Genomic DNA, 25,885 nt, shown 5'->3' on the forward strand with positions numbered 1-25,885 from the left:
ACAGATTCTAACTGTCTACAGTCTATTTGTTCCACACAGTCTTATGACCATGAAAAAAAGTTAAATACATATGTAGTCGCAAAACTCAATTAGCAATCCATACATATGTTATGATATAAAAAAATATTGACATCAGTATTGACATATTCCCAGTGGTTATGTAAAAATCTACAACCAATCAGGTAGCCTGCCAAAAATTTTTTAATACGCTGCCGTGTTTCCAGCACAACAAGCTGCATTGAATTTCAACTTGTCACAAGAAAATGCTTACATGCTAATCCTCTAAATTCCAGAAATGAGCTTTTTATATTAATTATACGCGTGCTGAATTTTGAATTAATTTGTATTTTTGTTCTCACTTCAAATCCAAAGTTTTATAAGGAATGCATAGTGACTGCGCACATACCACAGAGCATTTGGACCACATGTCGGTTTCTTGTCATTTCCTTAACAGCTAACTTCAAGGAAATAGACCCATGAGACACAGTTTAGGTAAGAAATATACCTTCATTTGTTATAGATTATCAACTTACCAGTATCAGGACAGTTACACCTTAGGGCAGGCGCGCACTAGCGCGACCATGGCCACGACCACGACAGATCTCTGTCGTACACCTTCCGACCATAGCATGACCACAACCATGATAGCAAAACACATTCACCGTCTACTTGCTCAGTTCGTATGGTCGGGTCGGAGTGAAGTCGGAGTCAGTGCACGGCGCGCCATAAGAATGTGTGTAATTTCTGGCCGCAACGACCGCTGAGTCGGGGACGACCAAATTCAAAAATTTTGGTCGGACGACTCGGGTCCGACCAACAAGTCGCACTTGGCCTAGTGCGTGTTGCTCCATTAGTTGCAATGCTAAAACTGGTCGTGTGCCGCAGGTTGTGGTCGCGTTAGTGCACGCCTGCCCTTACACAACAGACAGCTCAGTTCCATTCTTTTATCTGCACCAAAATATTTCAATCAAAATGAGCCTTTCTAATACCTTTCAATTATATATTAATATATCTATTATTATAAATAAAATCACTTTCAATAATTTCATACAAACATTTCAATATTTATCTCAAAACATGAACAAGGATTACTAAGTTCAAAATTCTTTACGACATTTGGGTGCAGAACACCGATTTTGCCAATTGGTCTTCCATCAGCAAATACTTGAGCACACCTCTTGGGAAAAAAAGTTGGATCTGAAAAAGAACATAAGATCATTCATGAAAACCCAAGCAAAGGGCTTCCACCCATTATTCTATTTTACTTAGTATGTACGTATAAACTTTTCCAGATATGTACATTATGGTAGGATTAATCTGATGAGACACATTTAAATATAACTATAAAACTAGAGTAACACCAAATCTTAATGTTCCATTTTAATGACTCACAGTGGTAATTTGATCAAACAATATTAGAAAATAAGGGAAAATATTTATCTTCCCTAAGGTCCTCAAGGTCATTAAGTTGCAAATCTCTGATGGACAAATCACTGACAGATCATCAACAGCAGAATTCAAGAAAGAATAAAAGAAGACCAAGAAGAAGAAGCCAATGAACGTAGGGACATGGAATGTTGGGACAATGATAAGGGTGGGTAAAGGTGGGGTTTCATTGGTGTGTCTTTCGGCTGTATCCTGACATTGCAGCTGGATGCAGTGTGTGGCTACAGTGAATTCTCATTGCACTGGTTTCTCTGGTGCATCCTGGATGTGGTATCTCCCAGTCAATCCCCTACATTTGCATCCCGACTGCTTCACAAGCAGCCAAGACTTACACATAGCAGAATGGTATTTTAGTGAAATGCTGCAAGTTCTATATCACAGCATGACTTGCTGATTTTCCACAGAAGAGGACAATATTTGAAGAGATGAAATAGTATGAGGCCGTATACAATTAATACAATAGTTGTTCCATGATTGCTAACGATGTAGGGAAAGAATTTGATGGGTTTTCTATTTTTGACAGGTAGTTTTCTAGACTCAAGGCAATAGACTCAATCACTGAACAGTCGAAAGTGAAATGCATTTACGACATATATATGTCATACATGTGCATATGAGTGAATACGATTGGTCACACTTAGCAATATAGTGACTTGCTGCAGCATCCAGACACAGCCACAAGATATACCAGTGAAACCCCACATTACGCTAGTGGTAGAACCTTGTACTAGAATTTATTCTACATAACATACCTTCAGTGCCTTTCAGGTAGTAACCCACTTGACTATTCACATTGAAAGACCTGGGAACCTCCAAAACAAGCATGATGCGGTCCAACAAGCCATGAATTATTTCAAATCCCGATGTTTTATCAGATATCACAGCACAAATTCTCCTCTCATTCCTAGCTCCAACCTCTGAAAATAAGAAAAGACATGGCGATTTAATAAAATTTGACAACTCACATTTCATCAATCAAACATGAGAATGGGATACATTTTTTGATAATACCTGCTGATTTATCTAAAAGGATGACATCACTAATTTCAAACAACTTCATAGGTAAAGGCATCTGTTTATTTGAAGCCATTGTTTTCAATAGACCAGGAATAAGAGTTGTCCGACCAACTTGAAATTCCATAGTCTTGGGATTAGATATGTGCACGGCAGGGACACTCTCCAGCCGAACATCTAGTTTAGTTGAAACATCATCTCGAGAACACTAGAAAGGAAAATAATATTTGGGTAATAACTCAAAACATACATTTACATTATTTTAAGGAATGGGAATTTTCAAAAAATTATTAGAAATAAAGTGATTTGACTAGATAAGAAGGTAGCACAGCATCTTTTACATTATCTTCAGCATAATGCCATTTTAAAACATTATGTAGTACGTGTTAGAAAAATACCGTATTTGTCTGAATATTGTTCCCCCTTTTTTTCTGAAAATGCCCATGGTAAAAGTAAAGGGGGGACTATGTTAGGGGGGGGGGCTATATTCAGAGGGGGACTATATTCGGAGAAACACGGTATCTCTTAATTAATAGAATTGGTTTCACTAACACAAGTGAACCATAATTATTGACACATATTCACATCAATTCTTTCATCACAAAAAAAGCCTAAATTTAAATGGTTAACAGAAATAATTTTAAATAAAATCCATTTATCTCATCATAATAATATTTGTTATAGCAATACTAACTAATGAGAATGTGAGAGCTTCTGTGAATCCTGCAAAGGCCACTTCTTCCCGAAGTTGGTCTGTCAATTTATTTAGTGGTAACTGAAAAGAAAAAAGAAATGGTCATCTATAACCCACATTACTTGTTTTAATATGGACAAGGAAACTCATTTATAATACATAAGTCTGGAGAAACTTGTGAATGGGGAAAACTCTCAATAAAAATAGATATGAAAATGTTTTTACAACAGCAAAGCAGAACATAAAATAAATTCTGTACTTAATAACATTAACAATAAAAATAATTTTATTTTGTTACAGGATTTAATAAAAAAGAAAGACATGGCATTTTGAGGTACTGCAAATGAAGATCAAAATTAGAATTTTATAGTAAAGGGAAAAAAGGTCGTATTAAGGTCCAAAGACTTCACTCAGGGCAGTACTGCAAATAGGTAATATCACAAAGTACTCATAAATATTAACACAAAGCTTATCCATTCTTTTAGCTCATCCATTTAAACTCTAAAAAAAGGTGTAATAGCAAGATTTACTTAATATCCCACACAGCACACTCAAAATTTATACCGTATAAAAGTTGCATAAATGGATAGGTATAATATGCAAATAATATTCCGTCGATTATGCACATATTATGCGAATAATATGCACATTATATTTAAATATTATGCCGCCGTAAACTATTAATAATATTGACATTGTATGTATATTATTTCGTTGTTAGTAACATTTTATCATTAATTAAATGTATGAACGTGAGAATGAACGCCAAAATGCACCGTGTAACCTCCCAACTTGTGCAAATGCATGCACAGAAAATAGAACCTGTTCTAATTTGGTTCATGCATTCACACATGTTCCGTTCCGGTCCACAAAAATCATTCACGCAAACGTACATTAACTCGTACGTGTTAACGTATCGTGTAAACAGGCCTTCATTAACTGCTGAAATATAGAAGTTGGCCCAGCGTTGGCCGTAAGTTGGCAACGTAACGAATATCCCGTTGGGAAACCTTTGTTGGCCCATCGTTGGGATAGTAGAGGCTCTCCAACCAAAATGTCCCCAACACTTTCCCAACGATGCCTACCAAAAAACTACGTTGGGCCAACAGACTGTGTTACTAGGGAATATTTAAATATTATGCCGCCGTAAACTATTACTATAATATTGACATAATATGTATATTATTACATTGTTAGTAACATTTCATCGTTAATTATGATTCATATAAGAATCATAAATTAGCAGCCACCCAGCAAACTCAAAAATCCTATTCAGTATAAAAGTTGCATAAATGGATAGGCATAATATGCAAATAATATTCCGTCGATTATGCACATAATATGCACATTATATTTAAATATTATGCCGCCGTAAACTATTAATAATATTGAAATTGTATGTATATTATTTCGTTGTTAGTAACATTTTATCATTAATTATGATTCTTATAAGAATCATTAATTAACGGCCACCCAGCAAACTCAAAATCTATTCAGTATATAAGTTGCATAAATGGATACGCATAAAATGAAAATAATATTCCGTCGATTATGCACATAATATGCGAATAATATGCACATTATATTTAAATATTATGCCGCCGTAAACTGTGATTGTATCCGTAAAAATCGATGATCATACATCCTCTGTATCAAAAAATGTGAAAACTTATGTTTTAATATATCACTAACAATTTCGTATCGTTCGCAGAATACTCCACTATTATTATTATTTTTTTATTTTACACACCGGCATATTCCGGTCTGGCGAGGTAGGCAGCTTGGTAGCCATATTGCCGTTGTCCATGGCCGTTGTGTTGTTGTTCATTGTTGCGGTTGTTGCCGTAGCCATATTGCCGTAGTTGGGAGAATTGAACGTCTATTGAAAAATCTAATATTAATGAGGAAAAGATGCGTTTACGGAACTATTTTATTTCACAGTACTATTCTGGTAACGCATATACGATAAGGAATAATAAGCTTCATGGTATGAAGAACAGGACTTTATTTAAAATCAAAGTAAGTACACGTACGTGAGTCGTTGTCGTTTGTCATAGGGTTTGAAAGCAAATCTGAAATTATCAGCTCCTAATTTTGAGTGTTATTCCCAGTACTTTAATTAATTTTTTTAATTACCTAAATGTATATCTTATGACGGTACTTTTTCAGTCAGAGTCCCAGCTTGAAAAGTGAAGGAAGGCTATTCCAAGGAAAGACGAAGTTTTGGCACTTAGGTACTGATCCAGGTTGTGAGCTGCACTTTCGCCCTGAAGATATCACATACTTGATCATATATGCATATAATTATTTTAATTTGTGATTATTAATGACAATATTATCTTTATTGTTTCGGAGTGCATTTTCAAGAACGGCTTGCTTACATCGTTTGCGTGATTGCTCGCCACAACTCTATGACTAACACAGAGATAATTATGCGATTAGAAGACCTATTTGTGGCTTGGAATCACATTTTGGACCATTTTTAATGCATTCGCTAAGAAAAGACCGTAGATGTTCAACCATGCGGATGTCGTGGAAGGAATCATCGCGAGTGTTGTGATTGTGAATTCGTGTGACATACTTTGTACTTTCTAATCGCAATTTCATGAGTAACGATTATGGAAGGGTGAATGTTTGTCTTTAGATGTCATTCACATGATATTTAAACCAAATTTGCGATGATATAGGACTCCTAACTGAATATTTGTATATTTGTGATACAATGCTGAAGGATTGTGCCTTGTTTTAGTGCAATGTACCTATGCTGTGTCTAGATGACTGATTCATTAAATTTCTCCTCGTTTCCAGAAATCAATTTTTATTCATGTAATTTTCGAATATTATGCAACTGCATATTATCACACATCAACGGAATAAAATATGCATAAAAGGTTCGTAGATATGGTATAAAATGTGCATAACATGTACCTAAAGGTGCATACTAATGGTATATATGGGTATAATATGTGCGTATATTTAGCCACATCAATGGTATAAATCGTGCCTAAAAGGAGCATATAAATGGTATAATATGCGCATATATTTTAGGCCACATCCATGGTATAAATTGTGCATAATATGTACATAAAAGGTGCATATATATGGGTATAATATGTGCATATATATAGCCACATCAATGGTATAAATCGTGCATAATATGTACATAAAAGGAGCATATAAATGGTATATATGGGCATAATATGCGCATATATTTTAGGCCACATCCATGGTATAAATTGTGCATAATATGTACATAAAAGGTGCATATAAATGGCATATATGGGTATAATATGTGCATATATATAGCCACATCAATGGTATAAATCGTGCATAATATGTACATAAAAGGAGCATATAAATGGTATAATGTCCTCATATATTCCGTATATATGCAAACATTATGCCATTCCATCAGTGCATATATTCCGCATATTATGCGCATAATATCGCAATTTATGAGGACATTATACCATTTATATGCACATATTATGTACATTTTATGCGCGTTTTATACCATTGTGGTGGCATAATATTCGCATAATATTTGAATATTATGTGCATATTATTCACTTTGTGCTGTGTGGGATGTCAACAATGTCACAACATGATAATAACATAATATCATGATGTACAGAAACATCTATTCACATTGAGCTTATGCTTTTTGTCCATTAAAAATTGTCAACAGTATGCCAGATTTAATTAAAAAGGCTTAAATTTGTAGCAAACAAACTTTTAAAGAGTGTAAATTTGATGCTATTGGGTAGATTATGCTACACAACAGAGACAGAGTGGTGAAGACTTTGAACCCATATGAATTAATGTTGCAATAATCTTACATAATAACTTTTCATTATTGGAAGGCTAAGGCATGGACAGTCCATGACACACACTATGTGTGTGGGGTGAATGGAGTGGTCGCTGCTTTTCATATTTGAGCAGGCAAAAACCATCCATGTAAGGCCTGTTGCGTTCACCTTGCCAAAGTAGGTATAAGAACTTCATGCAGCCAAGTGCAATTAGTTAAGAAAAGTGCCCAAAAAGGATGTAGCCTGGTTATTAGGGTAATCTCCTCCCATATCTTTACCCTTTTGTCTTTTGGGTATATACATTATCATACAAGACATCCCGTAAGTTGTGCTTTTTTTCTACTTCTCTTATCAACAGCTCAATGCCAATTTCACTATCCATAGCAAGAAGATGCATTTGTACTGTTATCTCAAAGCAATGCACTGATTCTACAGACAAATACACTTAGTCTGCACAAGCCATCCATATCTATGTGTTACTTTTTTCTGTGGCTCGTAAGCTTACATATGATCTGCATGCACGTGAGGGCAACTTAGAAGTAAAAAAGTACTTCAGTAAAACAAACACATGGAGTTCACTATTTTTGAGTCACAAAATAATGACAGGTCCTTTAAGAAAATTACTGCAGACTAACAAGCAACATGCCTTAATGGAATCACCCACAAGGGAACTAAAAATGTGAAAATTGCACAGATCTTTTGCCCCTGTAGACTTTTGGTCAATTAAATGAAAGAGTTGAACAAATTTAAAACCTACATTGTTGATCCATAGAAAAAGAAATTGCTACCTCCCACAAAAAGTTGGTAACATAATGACGTAGATCACATGGATTAATGAGGTGGTTCAAAGGAAAATACAATAATATGTACTTTCCTGAAAATCCTGAGGAGATGGGTTCCCTCACTGGCCACATTATGAAATATGATGGTCTAATCAAGACAACCATTGAAGGACATGTCAGATCAGAAAAATGGCAAAGGAGGACCTTGGATGAAATGTACAGATCAAGTGATCAAGGATGCAAAAGAAACAAAATACGCTGACTTAAAAATTATAGGAAAGGAGCATTGAGTGTATAGCTACATCAAACTAATCTTACAATTGTTGACTAATGATGATGAACAAAGTTTTAACAAGGCAATCACAAAAAACAATAATAAACCAACCACAAATTGAACCTTGACTTTAACTTCCATTAAAAGTTAACATGTACTGCAAAAGAGTGATGCAACTTTAAGTCCAGCAACAATCAAATTAAAAAAATCAAATGAAAATGCAAAACTAAGGGAAATGAAGTGATGAAAATCTGTAATTGCCTCTAAAAGGGCGAAAGAATTAAAATATCAGCAAAATATGTGATCCTGTTCCTGGAATATATTTTGAATCATTTAATGAACTCCAAGAAAGGGAGAAATTTAACACAAGAGTCCAGGAAATGATTCTTTAATAAAATATTTCTATCACTGATAACAGAAATTTTGTATTACAAAATTACACCAGGTATCAAAAGTTCAGGATATTCCAGGATAAAATATGCTGACTGATTATTTGATCTGACCTCTTGATTTTTAGTATCCCAAAGCTAAAGAAACACATACCTCTCATCATTGAGATGGATATTTCAAGAGGTTTCAGAAACACACTTACCTGTTTCCCAAATCCTATAGTTTTTGGAACCTCTATATGAAGGTTAGAATATCCAAAGGCAATGGCAACATCTTCATAAATATCAACAGCATGCAATACATCTGGGCGCGTTGGGGGTATAGTCACATCCAAAACTGATGAATCATTAGGATTGACTGATGATTTTAATCCCATTCGACTCAAGTAACCAGCTATATCTGAAGCAGTTCCACTACATTAAAAAAAGATAGATACAAACATTATTTTAACAACTAATGCATATAAGCTACACTCCTCACAAAAGGTTATTAGACAACAAAATCAAACAATTGCAAAGAGACAGAATGAAAATTCTTATGAAGTAGGTTCATGATGAGGCTGAATTACTTAATTTTATAGGTGTACAGTTAACAGCAGTTTTTTAACCTAATTTTAACAAAGGCCAAAATTGTGGAATGTGGTTATATTGAATTGCAAAATTCTTGCCTCTTGTACACTGGCAGCTTCCCGTGGTTTCCTATCTATTTCAGGCTCGATGGTGCCACTATAGACCAAAGGTCACACAACACATTAACTAAGTTCTTGAACATTAAGCATGTAGCGGTAGCATGTAAACAGTTGAAAAATTCAATAACAATCAGCTGAAAATCATTATGGTCATCGCTCTTCCTCAATTCAATCTTTTTCTTTCAATTGGTGTGATCATCCAATGATTTTCTCTCAGATCTCTGGTAGTGTTTCTACTTTTTACTATTTCTCTGTCATAGAATTAAAAAGACACAGGATTCTTTGATTTTGCTGGATATATATTTTTTCTAATTTTTAATTCGTTTAAGGCAATTTTTATAGGTACAATGACAAATGGACGGTATGGTATTTGAAGGAGGCGACCGACAGCTGAGGTCATTTGCGCCATGAGGGATGGGGTAGGTAAGGAAGGGTGGAGAGAAACCCGGCGTCGGCGTTAGCCTGCTCTTAACGAAAGGCGCCAAGAGGACCGCGGCTTAACGTCCCATCCGACGGACGGAGTGTTGCGCTTGAAATGTCCTCCACACAACACTCAAGCAGGGGTCAGGCAGTCTCTGAAAATCTCTGCCACCGCTGGGATTTGAACCCGAGCCCACCGGGTGGGAAGCCAAAACACTAGCCACCACACCAACCCGATCCCCGGCAATTTTTATAATTCACTCACTCAGTTTACTCAGTGATTTAAACTGGAGGTTAGTTTGGATAGGTGAGAGTAGAGTTTGCCCCAAACTAAGCCACATGCATATGAATCTTACACATTCATGGTAGTGGGGACAGTTTCTTTCCCTGGGCCACCTAACACTTCGAGGATTTTCTTTGGAGGTGTTCTAAGGTTTAACCTGGGACTCTTGAATCAGCAGCCAAGTGCTCTACTAAGCTGCTATGCTTCCCAATTTTTATTGTAAAAAATAGCAATTACTCTTTAGTTGTTCAAATTTATTTTGTATATTTTATCCAACGATTGTGATCTGAAACTACGATTTTTGTTACTATACCAGCCCTTTTCGTTAACCCCAACAATTACCAAAATGAAAAATCCTTACTAGCATCACTCTAATTGGTTTACCCAGGAACATTATCAAGAATATAAATATGACTACAGGTTGAACTCCTCTAGCCTGGCACCCTTGGGATCAATGACTGATTCATAGAATATATCTCTGATGAATATGACCTCTAATAACATGCTTACTTCCTAGTCTTGACAGGTCACTCTGGATACTTTGAGTGCTATTAAAATAAACATTCAATGCCGAGTAGAAATATGATAAACAACATTGGACTTTCAATGACATATTCATCAGAGGTTCATCAGAAAATTTGAAGCTGCCTAGAGACTTCAGTACGAAATGTAATAATCTCTCCAGTTTGAAGTAGAAAGCCAAATGAAAAGTTTAATAATGATGTATAATCAATATTTATAATAAAAAACCACAGCAATGTACCTGCCTGTAGTATGTTACGCACTTATAAGTAATATAAAACAGCAAACATCATTCATACTGATTTGATAAAGAATTAAGAGACTTAGCAGGTCACACTTCACATGCTATGATATTAAAATTACATCCAGGGTCATGTTAAAGAACTTTATGATAATTGATCTTCTCACAACATATTCATCAAAAGTTTTCCAGTAATAGTGGAGCTGCCCACAAACTTTCATCCCCATACTATTACCCATACATCAATGTAGATGAATCAGATCTCCGGGCAAATAAAGATTTATTATTATTATTATTATTATACTTTACGAGAAATCCCAAAGAAAATTCTTATGAGTGAGGTTTCACTAAGATAAATAATTACTAAGCATAGCAATTTACAAGCCCATTGGATATTTTGAAGCAGCTAATATCTCGAGCATTCATTTGACAGTGAATACTACCTCCGTAACAGGAAAGTGAAAATGAGTACCTATGTACTCCAATTTGTAAGAGACGGACACCAATAAGGACGTAAGGGGCAAACAAAATGAGAAAGAACAATAAAGTGTACAATGATAACAGGTTAATGCTTACATAACATGAGAAACTTACTGCATATATAGGTAAATACAAACACAAACATTGTTAAAAAGAGCAAAAAAAAATTGCCAAAAAAACAAAAAACATAGTTATTCAATTTTTCCACACCAGTTCAGCAATGTTTCTTGCTTCGTTATTTTAGCTTTCTCATTTGAAAATTTTTACTTGGAGAATATGTATATTGACATTAAAGCATGGTAAGAGTGAGCCAGTGTGAGCTTTGATGACTTTGATTCCATTTTCCCAACAACTATTTGAGTTTGTCCTCCCTAGTCAAACTGGTAACAGCACAATAACATGAAAAACTGGGGAATAAAAACTGTACATTCAAAGTGTGCCAGATCATAGAATACAGAACGAAACAGGTTCAACATGCATTTTGAAGAGATAACAGTGAAGAATCAAATAAAAGTTTAATTGCACATACCATTGTCCAACATATGACACAATATCACTGATCTTCAAAGACTGAGTATTATACTCCAGAACTGGAGACAGCTCTGTTTCGCCTTTTGCACTCACAATTTCCACTTGCTCGACTTCAAATCTCTTAGAGCAATACTGACTGAATAAACAAGATAGTGTGTTGACAATGATAGTAGCCTGAAAAAGATGAACAGTAGAGTTGAATGGTTCATCCCAAATGCATCAAATAAATTCATTATAAAAACTCAACAAGCAATTTAATTACACCATGATCTGTGTATAAAGTCAATGACAGTGAAAAAGGTCTTGAATTTATCATCCTAGCTAACACATGAACAATAACGCAGACAACATAATATAAAGCATTACTTTTCCAGCCATTTCAACAAGTTAACAGAGGCTGACAAACAGAGGATCCGCCGGTAAAATAAATGATTTTGTCAAAAACTGGTACACTCTGTGATTGGCAAATTCAAAAGTACTTTTAAAACAAGTCATTTTAATTTACACTTAAAATTACTTGTTTTAAAATTAAATTCAAGAGGCCTACCCATTGTTACATGTGGCATTTCTGTCGGAAGATTTCTGCCTTGCAACTAAGATTAATTTATGAGTAAATAGAATTAATTATGTGATAAGATTTTTCGTGTCGTGCAACTAGGTAAACCATACAATTGAAAGTCATTAAATTGAGGTTGACTTTGCAAAGAAGTGCATGAGTTGCACTGGGCAAACCCACTTTCAACACACAACCAAGATACTCATACAACTGAAGGTTATTCAACTGAGATTCCACTACACATATTTTGAAGCTCACAAAATCAAAAGAGAGGTAAAGCTCTAATAGCGCCTGAATCTAGGAAGGGAGGGTACCCAAGTGCAACCAACAAATCATTCAAACTTCACAGAGATAGAAAATGGAATATCAATAAAACTATATTTTCGCGTTAGTGTCGCATGGGCCTTAGCTTTCCAGATATTTGCAATAAAAAGAGCTAGAAAACAACCTGAAAGTATGCTACCTGCAGTACAAAACTAACACCTCTCCTATGCTCTTCCTTGACCCTAGCAATGAAGTAGAATACTCTTAATCAAAAACATGTTTCTCTTAAAATCCATATTGTATCACAAATGTGTGTGTTTGTGTCATGTGAAGTTTGAAAATAATCTGGATGTGACACTGGGGTACCATCCATTGTAAGACTTAGGCAGGTAATAAGATTAAAAAAAATTTTTTTTGAGACAAAACATACTCAAATTTCTCCCATGCAAAACAAAACCCAATTGTGACAATACCTTTACACGAACAATAATAGTTCTTTGATTGGCTGCTTTTAGATTCTCTCACTTGCCTGAGATGAACAGATGCGGGAGAAAACCTGAAAGCAGCCACACCACTCTGCGGAAGCCTTCTTTCCAATAATAGTTCTCTTCACATAAACAGATTTCAAAGGTTTCAAAACAGATGCAGAATAAAAAATATATTCTACCCCAATGAAATTTTTAAAAATGATTTAAGATTCTATTAAATTAAAAAGAGAATAATTTGAAAAAGATATCCAAATTTTTAAGGAGAAGAGACGGGAGAAGGGCGTACCCAAGATCAAAACTAGGGGAGGGAGGGGGGCAAGCTAAGATCATTAGAGTTGTAACATTTTAGCATGGAAAAGGTGAATGAAACCTACATTTTATGAAAATTTTAACGGCATTTTGTTATCAGTTTTTCAAATTATTGCTGGATAAAAATTATTTTTATTATAGCTACATGTCTTATGCTAATATCATTCTTAAAGAAAATTCATTGAAAACTTTTGTTTCAATCCATTCCTGACTTTCCTTAAAGACTTGCCCGATTTTAGCTTCTAGGGTGGGGGGTGGGGGAGCAGCCCCCCATCCTGCACCCGAGGGGCATGTCCATGATACTTATATCCCGGATATGAATGGACTTAAAGCAGCATCATGTAAACTTTAAGAAAGTGTGCACTCACCTTGGTTTTACAGAGAGCTGTACATTCCACAAACACATTCTTCGTATTGAGGGTGATCTTAGAATGATTTCCATTGATTAGAGGAGGTAGTGATAAAACTACACCATTCTTGTCCCTGATGATTGGATAATGGGTCAAATCCTTCAGGAGAGCAACATATTGCTTGAGTTGAGCATGGTGCTGTAAGAGCAAGTAAAATCATAAAAATCCCTTCTGTATTCACAAGGAATACGAATAATGATCTAATTAGAATATAATTATTACAAAGAACACATTGCAACTTAAGACATTTATAAGGTCTAATGCCAATACTTATTTTCTATTTCTATGCTTACAGTCACACCCGGAAGTGGGGCGGGGTAGAGGGGGCATGTGTCCCAGGCAGCAGATTTTACGGGACGGCAAAATTTGAAAAATTCATTCAATAAAGCTATTTTATTCTTCTAATCAAACTATTTCATGATAATTATCCATATTGAAAAATGAACAGCTGTATGTATGTCTCACTATACCCTTATTGGCAAACATTCAAAAATATAAAAGTTGTTTTCAAATGACTACTTCATCTTAATATACTTAAACACCAAAAAAATGAAAAAAAATAGTTAATCAGAAAGCTTAAAATTGATGAACTGTATGTATTGTATTTTATGTAAATGATTGTATTAAATTCATTTGAATTGTAAGGAAGTTTTATTTAATAACCACATTTAATAGTGATAGGCCACAAACGGTAATGACCAAAAAAATTGTAGGTAGGTAATTATTTGTTGACATAATTATCTGTGACATAATGATTAGATAATCCATGATGTGGTTGAACGATGGGATGAACATCAAATGTTTGGATTTCAACGGACATTTTGTAACCAAAATTAGCCAAATTGGTTTAGCCGTTTTTGATTTTTAGTGAGAAGAACTAACTGCAATTGATTGATGCATACAAAGATAGACATGAAGGTGATACGAAGTTCAACGGGTCACCTAGTTAATTTATAAATTATTAAACAATAATATTAATAAAACTTCTTAATAGCAAACACATGGTGAGTAATTTCAACTATCGCATCTAAAAAAAATAGCTTACGGATGTATTATATTTTAGTGGTAGGGAAGGGGGAGGAAGCTGGGTTGGATTGTGATAAATAAGAAGAGCAGCATTTTATCGTTTCTCCATCTACCACCAACCCCTTAAGCTATTTGCAATAAATATTGATAGTCTTAACCGTTTCACAGGTAAGATGATGAAGTCATGATCTCTTGCACCGAGCAGTGCACCACTTCGCAGCTATTTCTTGGACTTGCGCATCGACCTTGAGTGGTTTTTTGTTGTTCACATTCTTGTGAGCAACTTATAGCCTCAATGAAAAGTTCTCCCGAAATGAATAAATGAACCAAAACTTAAATTATGTCTAGAAATAGAATTGAATTCTACTTTAACACTACAACCGCTGAAATTTCCAACCCAACCAAAACTGCGGCATGGGACTTTTTTGTCGCATTGACAAAATACATTGATCCTGTCATGTTTAAGTATAATTGACGTTTTTTTGTGGTTTGTGTGAACAAAACACGTGTCTAGGTAACGTTTAAAACGTTTTATTAAGTATAACTAAAAATACATAAAAGTTATTTTGACAGCAAAAGTGTTGTTTGTCAAGCTCAGACCTGCAGACGCGCCGGGCAGAGGTGTCGCGGCCGGAGCTGCGTGAGTAGGCGGCCGGCGCAGTGCACAGATTATTCCCTTCTGCGCTTCTAACTTGCAGAATAACGGTATCTGTACATCGATCCCCTTCGTAATAAACTGTTATTATGCTAAATACAAAATAAGTGCACAAAAAAAACTGAAATTGTATGTTTTCCCCATATGGGACAAAAAAGCCCCATCCCATGGTTCTAGGTAAATCGTCATTTTTCTCGCGAACCAAACATCGTACAATATTTTCGATATGACCATTCGAAAAAGCATAAAAAATGAGTAAAAGTCAGTAAATTTCAAAGGGATCAAACCACTAGTACATGAATGGCAAACATTTGCAAAGGGCGATGGGACAAAAAAGTCCCGTCCGCGGTTCTCGTGTTAAGGGAAATTGCCACTTGTTAACATCGTGCAACTCATTAAATCCTGCAATCACAATGATGAAAGAGAAGAGAAGTAAATAACTGGGGATGGCAAAATATTACCGAATAAAATTCCATAATCTCTGGTCCCACCATTTCCTTCTCTTGATTTAAAGGACAAAAACGAATATCTTCAGGAAGTTGAGCATCATAATAGAATGGTGGTTTCAGGGTGTCGAGGTCATGAGCACCAATGGCTACCAAGGATCTCTTCTTTCCCACACTTGCACTAAGCTTTTCTTGAAGGTCAATGAAGCTGTCATAGTTATTTTGAGTAAAAGTGACATTTCGAAATACCACTCCAACGATGTAAGGACGAACTCCTTGCACCTTTAGGGAAAAAAAAGGATTAATGTGCAACATATTTCACTTGCAATTAGCTAATGATAGAATAAAAAATTGAAGACCATTCCATGCAACTGAACTGATCATCAAGTCATATAGCTACAAGAGCCATATTAACACATTAGTAGCAGGGAACACTAAAAATTTTTTTTGCAATTCTAGTGATAGGTTGAATGCAAATTTTTTTGACAGTCCAAAACCTTTTTTAATGTTTTTATCTGATTTAAATCCAAAATCTGCATATATCAAACCTGATTACCAACCAAATTACACACATAGACCTGACTCATTTTCATTTGAGCTTTATAAGAAGATTCTAGAACGATGCAGGAAGTCCGACAACTTATACCATGAATCAAATCATAATATACACCACTATTACTAAGATCCTGCACTACATAAGTATCATCCATGCATCAAATTAGTAATCTGATTGAAACTTCAATCCATTAAGAAAGAAACCATATTTTCAAATCTTCACCATCTCTGATTACTTCATGAAATCCAACTCGTAATAGTCAAGTTTTGAACAAATAAAATACTCATTATTAACAAAAGTGAAAGTATTTTTTTTAATTACTCCACACAGGAGTTCACCACACTAACAGAATAAGTAAGCATTATTATACATATGTATTTATCATTTCAATTATTTAAAAACTCACTCATTTCTACTGGCTACTAAACTAACAAATATACACATTACATCCACAAAATGATAAATTTACTCACCTTTTCCTGCACAAAGAGTTGAATTTTCTTTTGGGGCTCAATACTTTTAAAAATCGGTAGTGGTTCACTGAAAGAAAAATTAAATATTTATAGATAAAGAAGCATAAATTGTCTCAAATCATCTTCTTTTTAACATTCCAATTCCCATTAAATACACATTCGCAGAATACTATACACATACACCAAAGATGGAATTCACTAAGAAAAAAGTGACATCTTGACCTTAGAATTTAAAAAAGGAATTGTACGACCGACCCTTGTGGACACCCTAAACATTCACCCCAGGTCATTCTCCAATTTTATTTTTATCCTAGGGTCTACACCCTTTTGCTTCTACTGACGGATATACTTGGGACGATGTTTCTTGACCTGGGAGACAACAACAGAAAATTTTCGTTGCAGATTTTCCTGTGCAGACGAAAAAATGCTGAAAATATCCATTTCCTTGCTCTACCCTTCAATGACGGTTGCCGGTACGCAAAGTCTTAGTTTTGGGGACCTAACGCAGCGGGACTTACGCCTTACCCTTAAAATCAGGAGCAGATACCCAGACCCCTCTCATCTGATACTACCCATATTTTATGATAAGGGACCACAGTCATATAATTGTTCATTCAGTCCATTTCCAAAATCAATATTTGTTCCATTCTCAAAAAATATAACCTGAGTAATGAATTCTTTGTATTTTGAGCAGCGTTTACAACTTTAAAACAAACTTCTGCCATAAATATTAACTTATATTTCGATTTCAGTAAAAACATCAATATGAAAAATGCTAATGCATTAAATCCGTTAATATAGATGGTAGAGCTTTGTTCAAAATTTGACATTGCTCAAAAAAAAAAACGAGGAATTTAATTTGATGTCAGCAATTTGCATGCAAGCAACAACTATCTATAAAGCTAAAACATATATATAATCAAATCATAAGTTGACAGCAAACCAATGCCACTGGTAGGTTATAATTCCAGAGAGGAGGGAGACCAACTACCCTCTGAGTCCGAGATAAGGCAGAGTCCCCACTAGGAAGGGCCGAAAAAGGTTGTTGCTGAGAGTGTGTGATTAACAGCGAGACCCTTCTTAACAAATCTCCTGCACAAATGCTCCGTACAGAGGGGATGAAAGAGTCTCTTGAGGCTCAGTCCAGCAGTCACTCAAAGGAGAAAACTCCACTGTCTCAATAGGGTCAATGGGCAGCAAAAGCTGACCATTCGTGATGTCTGCAAGTATTTCATCCTGCTCCCACTTCACTCAAATTGTGTGTTAGTAATTTTATTTTTGCAAACATTTCCAGCATTCCAACAAGAAATATTATGCAAAATTATTGGACATGAGATTACAAAAATGTTCACCACAATAGCATGCCCTTCAGATTCTTTCAGGAATTCTTTTGGAGAGAATAAATCTTCATTTATTGCAAAAAGGTAATTTTATTTCATTTTATTGCATATTTTTTTCAGTAGTATCTCTCAAGATAGGCAATCATTTCATTGTGATTTAATGTTTTGTTTTACGCTAATTACAGAACTTTATTCACTGCTGAGGGGTTAGATGAGCTTTTGCGGGTTGCTTTTTCACAGGATGAGCAAATAGTTCATGTAGATTGAGAAGGTTAGTCACTAATATGTATAGCAGTTACGGTGCACTTCTGTTGCAAAATTTTTAGAAAGGACAAGTTACTTGTTTCCAGGATTTACATTAATTAGCTGTACATTTTGGGTAAATTTCCCTACACTACAGCAAATACATGAACACACCAATGCCAAATCCCTCACTCCCCCTGACATGTTACCACAGAAATCTGAAACCTCCTGCAGTTACCACTAGAAATTGACAGCAAAGTCTCAAAATTAAGTATCCTCACCCTTCCACTCCCCGCTGGGAATTGACGTATAAGGTAAGGGAGATTTATAGCTGGCTAAATTAGTGGACGAGTAAATGTCCATAAAAGAGGCACATCATTGAACGTGTTATAATTTAGGGTAATTGCTAAAATACGAATAGGTAGGTACACTTACATATCGAGGTATGACCGGAGTGAATAAGCTATTCCCTCAATGCTTAGAAGATCAGGCCGATTGGCAGGAACTTCGATAACATATTTTACATCTGTGGGTGATGAAATCACTAACTCATCACCACTGAACTGTAAACAAAGAAGGTATGACCTGTATGCATAACCCATAAAACGATGAATCGTCATCAAATACATCAAAATACTCTTACCAGTTCTACTTCGAAACCAAAATCAAAGCAAACTTCAATAAACTCCTCATCCCCTAAAAAAAAGTTGCGCGAATTATTAGTGAATCCATATAAATGGCATGTTTGTCGGGCATACGTTGACAATATCTTGAATAAAGAAAATCATATTCTTACCAAAGGTTTTCCCAATTTTTTCAAATAATTTTTCTTTAGATAAAACAACGTTCGGCATCTTTACGTTATCAGTGTACACTCAACTTATTCCAGACCAACAACGATATAATGGTGCTAAACTCAGGCCAAATGACATTAACCAAATTCACAACTCATAAACTAGGAGCCAAGAGACAGCGCTGAATATTCACAAGAGCTCACACCCTTAAAAATAAAAAACATAAATATATACCCTATCCAAACTTCACTATCCCAGCCCCTAACCAGCCTTCGGACCTTTCGCGTGGCCCCGCAATTGCGAATTTGGTCACTCGTTTGTTTAATTCCCCATAATTCCACGGGCTTCTCTGATGCTTTCCTGTCCGCCATCATCGGTTAATCGTTTGGGTGTTTAGGCACAAGGAAAGTCCTAGCTAGGGAATTCATTTTATCTCTCCGTGAGTTAGTTGTTTTAAATATTCAATAGTAAAAGAGCACCAAAGTAATCAAAATGGTGGACAAACTGGAGATGAGTCTTGAAGACATTATAAAGCAAAACAGAACTGGTAGACGCGGGACTGGACAGAGAGGAAACAGAGGGGGATCTAGAGGAAATGCGGGGCCGATTCGCAACAGACGAGGCGGAGGAAGGCCACCAGCTCCATATACTCGGGTAAGGATACGTGTAGTGCACCTTGGCCTCAGAATGTATACCGAATAATGTACTTTTCCGTAATAAATCAATTATTGTAATTAAAACGTCCTTGGCATTGGCGAGGTGCATTCGTTTAACTTTTCACGACGTGCGGCATTCTGCACAGTTATATTTGCTGTCACTTGAGTTCCACGTGCAATGTGACAGTTCTCCCTTATGCGTTGAATTCTTCCTCTGCCGTAAATCAATGATAACATTAATCGTTCCACGTATTTTATTTGTTGACTCCCGTATGGTGACCCCGTAGTCATTCTGTTGGGGATTAGATTGCTCAATTCTGCCCTGCTTTAATTATTAGAATACCTTGTATTGGTTCTACATAATTTTACTTTTGCGTATTGCATGAATGAAATCAATAATGGCTGTTTATAAATATTACCTAGGTTGTGTTGCTGTCGTTATGACGTTGACATTTTCCAATTGCATAATTCACATTATGAAGGTACAGCGAAGTTATGTTTCACGCAAGAAGTAACTGTTTGACCGCATTATTTCCTTTTATTGAAGGGAGGAGACATCAACAGCCGATGGCAGCATGATCTTTATGATGGAAGAGGTGGAGCAAAGAAGTCGGGAATCCGTAGTTTAGGTTTGCAGTCCAATTCTGTTGTTGCTGGTGGACCTACAAAACTTCTGGTTTCCAACTTGGATTTTGGAGTTTCAGATTCTGATATTCAGGTAGGGCTGTTACGCATCTGGTCTTAATGCATCAACGCACTTTAATCAGCTCCTTTTATACATGGTTCTGGTTCAACTGCATACTAACGCCCAGTCCATGTTTCATTATGAGAATATTCGTCATTCGCATCGTCTGGTCTCTTTCGAATGATTGGACTCTTCATGACGTTTGTTTTTTTCCCAATTCAGGAGCTTTTTGCCGAGTTTGGATTGTTGAAAGTGGCATGTGTTCACTACGACAGATCTGGAAGGTCTCTTGGGACTGCTGATGTAGTATTTGAGCGTCGGACTGATGCAATCAAAGCAATGAAACAGTACAACGGAGTTCCTCTGGATGGTATGTTAATAAATTGTTGTTTGACTGTGTTACGTGTCGATGATTTTCGTGTCTGAGATATGATATGTTATCCATAACTAATATCAGTGAATTGCACCACGTGTTGATTGGATGTAATTTCGTTAAAGTTTGCTCTTAAGTGTGGGTGTGTTCGATGCATATAATTGTACTTGTTCAAAGTTCATATTATAATGCCAATTTCACGTTGAGTTAACATCCATTTTTACTTACATATTTTGGCATAAACCATCGATGTCAAAGTACATATCATCATTTACTGCAATAACTCAACTTGATGGCTAATATCAATTCACTCTTGCAAGGCCTCTGTTACAGGTTTTAGGTGTCACTCGGTGGCCACTATTATATAACAATTAAGCAATCTGTTCAATTTATTGTATTTTTGGTGGATGGCTTTATGGACTCGTTGATTAGCTGAATATTTTAATGTCAGCGCAGTGGTAGTTAATTTTTTTGCCTTTACTGCATACTACCTGAAAATACACTTTCATACCCTATGAAATGTTTGGCAACTTTCATTAATAAAGATGCCTGGCTAGTTAATGGATGACATTTGGATAAGTCAAGGAATTATGTTTTGAATTTCAGTATCGTATCATATTTTTACATGTCTTTGTAATTTTGTTTTAGTCTTCGTTATTTCTTATTTTTTGCTGCTGTGGTTTATGATGCATTAGATTTAAGGTGTTGTGAATTGTACACTGTTTTTGTTGGGCTTCTGAGTTGATCGACAATGTTTTGAAAACTATTTTGAAAAGGTTGGTGATTAATTTACTTGTCAAAATATTTACTCTATTGGGTTATGATATATTGAGAAGTTAAATAGTTTGTGTGTTGCCTGATGTGAAAACTTTCTTTGTTTAAAGGGCGACCGATGAATATTCAGCTGGCTACATCGGAGATCCCGTCTCAGAATGTTCGGGAAGGAGGGCGTTTGGGAGGTGGAGGAGGTGGTGGCGGTGGAGGTGGAAGACCCATGGGAAGAGGCAACCGAGGTGGAAGGGGTAACTTTGGAGGTGATTATCTAAGAAAGCTTCTATCACACATGTATATGTAGGAATTGTGAGGGTATCCTTTCGGTAAAGTTTTGTTTGAAACTGACATTTTGGCCAAAATAAATTTTTTGTTCGGTTTAACACTTAGAAGCCTGAGGTATTTTCATATGTGCGCAGTGTAAAACTCAGGATTTTCGATGTTTTTTTAAATAAAATTCAGTAAATTTAGAAGTAGGTACTGAGGTGCTAAATAGCAGCACATTCCATGCAAGAAGATCAAATAGCTTAAGAAAGAGGCGAAAGAGTTCGGATATGAGAAAAATGCTCAGCATTTTTTCCATGGAGTTATGAGACTGCCCAAGCTTTATTCGGGCTTGGATATCTGACAGGAAATTTACATCCTGATGTATACTCGGGCTTGGGTTTCAGTGTTGAATGCAAAAAATGATTTTATTCTTTCATGTATCTCTGACTTTGATAAAATGCGTACCTTTATAAATCCTTGGTTATTCCATTTACTCCTGAAAAAGTGTTAAACCAAATTGTGGGTATATTTTATTTAAATTTCATGATTATTGGGTATCATTTTTTAACGATGCATTGGTGTGTAGGTGTTATATATTTAAGGGCTTATATTCAGCCAGATATTTGTAGATTTCTATAAGAATGGTTTCTATGATGAAAGTTGTTTTATTTACATATGTAAACAGAATGATTTTACAGGCAAATTAATGAGTCATTGCTATAAATTCTTGCATATACATAGGAAAGGATAGATGAATAATATAAACTAAAGATAAGGTGGCCATCATCAATGAACAGTCCTATCCCAGGCAGGGGAGTTTTGACACTTGGGTTTACAGACGTTTGCTTCACTGTTTGGAAAATAAATTGAAACTTTTGTCATAGTGGATTCGAAGCATCTTAATTAATATTTCTGATCTCTTATTTGACAAAGGAAAAATAATGGAACAAGTGATGTGCTCAACATTGTTTGCTTACTTATGTGGTGTTGAATAGATTCATAGACAAAAGCCTGTGTGTGTGTCTACAACCATTGTTTGATGGCTTTTTGCTGCTTTGGTTTGACATGCATTTCCTCTGTTTTTTAGAAAAAATATTTTGATCTTTTACTGTTTTCTGTATATGTAGTATACCATAATGAAGTTAAATTTATCATTAATGGACCACCAGTTATTTTGTTTCCTTCCAAAATGCAGGGACAGTCAGATTTATTTACCTCATAACGTCATCCTCAAATGAAATTTTTAATATTATCTGAACTAGTTTAGTATTTGACTAATTTTACTGAATTATTAGAAATTCATTAATCAATGAGTTGCCCTGGCTGATGTCAAATTTAGGAAGTGGCAGAAGGGTCGTCCAAATACAGGTAGGGCAAGGGTGTGAGGAGTGAAGAAGGGTTTGTTGGGTTCGAGAAAAGTACTAGACACGTTGAATTCCGCCTTCCCAGTGATTAATTCAATAGATTATGGTTTGAATCTCTGTACAGCATCATGTTTTTTCTTAGAGTGTAATGTTAGTGCTGCTGCTGTCAAGCTGTTGTGGTTTATGTAGTATGAGTACCTGTCCTTCCCTGATTTATTCAGGTCACATTTTTTGGGAAAGTGTTACAACCGGTAATTTTTACCATGAATATTTCGAGACTTAGCCGATGTATCAAAAATTAGAATGACGAGATCTCAAACCTCAAGAAACAATCTCAATTGGATTGGATGTTTCAAGCTACGATGTCACAATATGCAATAGTTGAAAAGACTGGTGATAAAGCCCATCATTTTGTGATTCACTTAAGACTCTTTGTAGATGTTGAAAATTCCATTGTTTTTCCAGGTCGGGGTGGTCGAGGACAAGGTGGCGGTGGGGGTGGTGGTCGAAGGGGAGGTGGAGGGCGCGGTGGGGCCAACCGAAGGATGCCGACTGCTGCTGAGCTTGATGAGGAGCTTGATGCATACATAAATTCTGTGAAGTAAATCAGAACTTTGCCATCAGCTGTGCTGGAGAGGACTGACTCACAATCGGTCCCCCTCAATGATGTTAATTGGACTTGGGCGTCTCTATGTATGAGAGCCACTCCCCATGTCATTGGGTTGGATTAAATGCTGAATGAGTCTTTTGACAGCAGCCTGTAGTCTTGAATTTCAAGTTTCGTGATGGTTGCTGTCATGTGATTGGTTTGCTTTTCTCAGGACCACGGATTGGGTTAAGTGATTGTGTGAATTGGTCCGTTGATCCATTTTGTCAAAGGATAATTTTAATCTTGGCTACAAGTGAAAAAAAAATGGATGAGAAGAACTCTTCGAGTTCTGTTGTGTGTTAAGTGAATGTCTTTTAGGAAGAATTAGGTAGGGTCAACAATGATACTCTAGTGTTTCAAAGAATATTTCTCTAGCATCTATGAGAATTTAATGTTCAAACTGATTCATTCTGTAAATGAAGTGACATTTTTGGTAGTTGTGTAACTGTTTTTTTTTCTTACCAGTCCCAAAATATTCCCAAGCACATTCTATGAAAGATTTTAATGTGTGTGAAAGTTTCACTTAAGTGTGATATTGTTTTGATTTTGGTGCATTTTTGGACAGAAATTTCTGTCTTGTTTTAATCTTCATTTTACCTTAGAATGAAGATGTTACATGTATTTTGATTTGACCAGCTTCCAATTGAACAGAATGACTTTTTCCAATGGATTTAATAACATAAAATGACAAAACATTTGTTGATTCTATACTTTTGTTCTCATTCCTGGATTTACTTATGTTACCCAGACTTTTTAAGAAAAGAAAGAAATTTCATGAAACCAAAATATTTATCCCTTCTGTACAAGTGAATGGAATCTATGCATGGTTGTGGCAATGCCTTTTTATTATAGATGGTTTAGTTCTGGGTTTCTCCCGTTCTTGAGGGTAGGAAACACCAGATAAAACAAATTGTAAGAAAATAACTTGTTTAAAAGGCAGTCTGAAAACTTTTCTTAGGCATAACTTAGGTTACACTTTAAATAGTGATGTTTTGAACCTTATCACTTAGAGATAATTTGATGCATTATTTCAGGTAGTTTTAATGATGTCACGAATACATATTACAAAAGAGGATCCTCAATTCTGCCTATAAATGTATTGTCACCCTCTGCGCATTCAAATGGGTTTACACAGGTCGCCACTTTTGCATTGCTGATGGACACAGTGATCTGAGTTTCACTGGAAAATTAGGTATAATTAGGGGTGTTAAACGAAATTTACATACATGATGTGATCTATCAAATTCATAGCTTTTCTATGCCATTCTTTGCAATTGCAAGCATAATTTAAAATACTGGGGGAAAAAGTAGATCGCATTGCTCTTATCACTGTGCTGTGGACATTTTTGAAAAATGATTAAATTGTAACCTAAGTGACAACACAAATCTGCCTTCCATGGGATGTAATTGGGCCTACTCAATGAAGTCCTCTTGGATGCCATAATGGAAGACCTTGAACGGCTTTTGAAGAATGAGCCAAAAAAAATGTAATTCTTAATTCAAACGGAGAATCAGTTCCAAGAACTGACCATAAATATGAAATGACAGAAAAGTGGAAATGATTTTTACGTTTATTTCAGGTAAGATATTCAAGAGAGTAAGCATAATGGTTGCATTCCAAAATTTACTGACTGTGCTGCCGAATATCGGATTGGAATGTCATACTGGCACCAGTAGCTGCTGTAATTTTGGAATCGTCAATATCAGTTACTCTGGGGGTTATTCAGCAGGAATTTTGCACAATGAATTACAGTAAAAATAAGATCAGCACTTGTGAAATTTGGTGAATGCGACAGATATAACAGGTTAACGTAAATATCAGAACGAAATGAATCAAGGGTAGAAGTGCACTAGAATCTAATGATAATAAATGAAAACAAAAGTCACAAAAAATCTACGTAACATACATTCGTCTTGCAATGGTCCAACTGTAAATTACTTAGGGAGTATGGGTTTATTAAAAAGTAAATAGATTGCCAAAAACAC

At 35.6% G+C, this 25,885-nt stretch overlaps 2 protein-coding genes across 2 annotated transcripts; one reads left to right on the forward strand and one right to left on the reverse strand.

Moving 5' to 3' along the window:
• Positions 1-1,040: 1,040 nt before the first annotated feature.
• Positions 1,041-19,406, reverse strand: LOC124165118 (phenylalanine--tRNA ligase beta subunit). The gene is made up of 12 exons (XM_046542420.1): positions 19,137-19,406; positions 18,984-19,036; positions 18,776-18,903; positions 16,758-16,824; positions 15,744-16,010; positions 13,560-13,739; positions 11,573-11,748; positions 8,612-8,822; positions 3,155-3,235; positions 2,458-2,668; positions 2,199-2,363; positions 1,041-1,197 (listed from the first exon to the last, which is right to left on the reverse strand). The coding sequence occupies exons 1-12, from the start codon at positions 19,192-19,194 to the stop codon at positions 1,046-1,048; spliced, it is 1,749 nt and encodes a 582-aa protein (XP_046398376.1). The 5' UTR covers positions 19,195-19,406; the 3' UTR covers positions 1,041-1,045.
• A 91-nt stretch (positions 19,407-19,497) lies between these two features.
• LOC124165119 (THO complex subunit 4-like) lies at positions 19,498-24,607 on the forward strand. The gene is made up of 5 exons (XM_046542421.1): positions 19,498-19,788; positions 20,338-20,508; positions 20,698-20,845; positions 21,733-21,882; positions 23,716-24,607. The coding sequence occupies exons 1-5, from the start codon at positions 19,627-19,629 to the stop codon at positions 23,853-23,855; spliced, it is 771 nt and encodes a 256-aa protein (XP_046398377.1). The 5' UTR covers positions 19,498-19,626; the 3' UTR covers positions 23,856-24,607.
• The last annotated feature ends 1,278 nt before the right edge of the window (positions 24,608-25,885 follow it).

The sequence above is a fragment of the Ischnura elegans genome, chromosome 9 (assembly GCF_921293095.1).
Source record: "Ischnura elegans chromosome 9, ioIscEleg1.1, whole genome shotgun sequence".
In the NCBI taxonomy this organism is placed as follows: Eukaryota; Metazoa; Arthropoda; class Insecta; order Odonata; family Coenagrionidae; genus Ischnura; species Ischnura elegans.